Here is a 1,267-nt window from a genome sequence, read left to right as displayed (position 1 = left end):
AAAAAAGGACTTCTTGTCTTTGATCCGGGAAGCTAGTCCCAGTTCTATCTCTGCCTTGGCCTTCCTGACCGCAGTTGTGACTTTTTTAATTTCTCAGCAGCCACAGAGGTGGTCATCATTCCACATCTTCATTATTATAAACTTCCGGCTTGAGTTTAAATAGGACGTGAGATCCATAGGGAGGTGCGGGGGTGAAATTTACTAATTTTGGTGCATTCATGCTATTCTGAGAGCCAACAAAGTGAGCAAAACATTACTTTTTATAAATAAGTTCTTGATTTTTTTTTTTTGTTTTTTTTTAAAGAAACAATACACTTCCTGCAACTGATTCTGCAGAACTGATCTCTGCAAGGAACTACTTTTAAAAGAGGGATGTAAAAGCATATTGGGATAGGGTAGGGTTTTAAGGGAAAAATGGAACTGCATGGTATGGCTGTTTTTTTTTTTAAGTTGTCTGTGTTTACCAGTACTATCTTGGGAGCTTTGTTTGCCTTTCATTTCTTGCAGGATGAAAAAAGCTTTACAGCAAGGTTTACGATTGTATTTTGTTTTCTTAATAGGTCTGGGACAAAAGTGAAAATGGGGATTGGCACTGTACTGCTAGCTGGAAGGTAAAGATTATTACTACATTTAAATATCAGTAATTATGTCTGAAACCCCTTGCGTTTTGTTAGTAGATCCCTTCACTTGTGCATTTCTTCATGAGCCAGGAAATACTTAAACCTAGAACTCTTAGTTCTAAAATTATACCTTTTATTAGACCAACTGAGAAATTGCAAAAAAAAAAAAAAAAAATTGCTGCAATTTTTCTTTTCTTTTTTTTTTTTTTTGGTAATTTCTCAGTTGGTCTAATAAAAGTTATCATATTGAAACCAAGAGTTGTAGATTTTTGCATTTATTTTTGTCTCAGACCAACATGGTTACCACATATATCTCCTGGCTCATGAAGCTTTTATATGGTAGCAAAAGGAGAATCAGCAAGTGCCTAATCCCTAAATTCAGTGCTTCTCATTTAAAAAGAAAGTAGGCATCTGATGCTAGGTTTCAGAGACTTAAAACTGTGGTGGTAATGTAGTCCTGTACCAGATAAAATTTACAGAATATGTTATTAGTAACAGGGAAGTGTTTTCAGGGGCTAGTACAGACTAAAAATTCAGTAGAGTATTTTGGTTACTTTTACACTTACTTAGCAGTGAATTTCTGGAATGAGATAATCTCTTGTTTTGGAAATTGCAAAAATAAATCAGATATTATAAGATACGACTTT

At 34.4% G+C, this 1,267-nt stretch overlaps 1 protein-coding gene across 2 annotated transcripts in view; it reads left to right on the top strand.

Annotated features, from left to right (window-relative positions):
- SEH1L (SEH1 like nucleoporin) overlaps positions 1 to 1,267 on the top strand; it is a 25,076-nt gene that overhangs the window by 3,866 nt on the left and 19,943 nt on the right. For both annotated transcript variants that reach the window (XM_019524958.1, XM_019524966.1), the window contains exon 2: positions 561 to 611. In XM_019524958.1, the coding sequence (XP_019380503.1) occupies positions 561 to 611 (51 nt within the window). The remainder of the gene's footprint in view (positions 1 to 560; positions 612 to 1,267) is intronic.

Source organism: Gavialis gangeticus, unplaced genomic scaffold, assembly GCF_001723915.1.
Source record: "Gavialis gangeticus isolate Ggan-Ray unplaced genomic scaffold, GavGan_comp1, whole genome shotgun sequence".
NCBI classification, from domain to species: domain Eukaryota; kingdom Metazoa; phylum Chordata; order Crocodylia; family Gavialidae; genus Gavialis; species Gavialis gangeticus.
The sequence above is the reverse complement of the archived record's forward strand: the minus strand, read 5'-3'. Positions and strand labels throughout refer to the sequence as shown.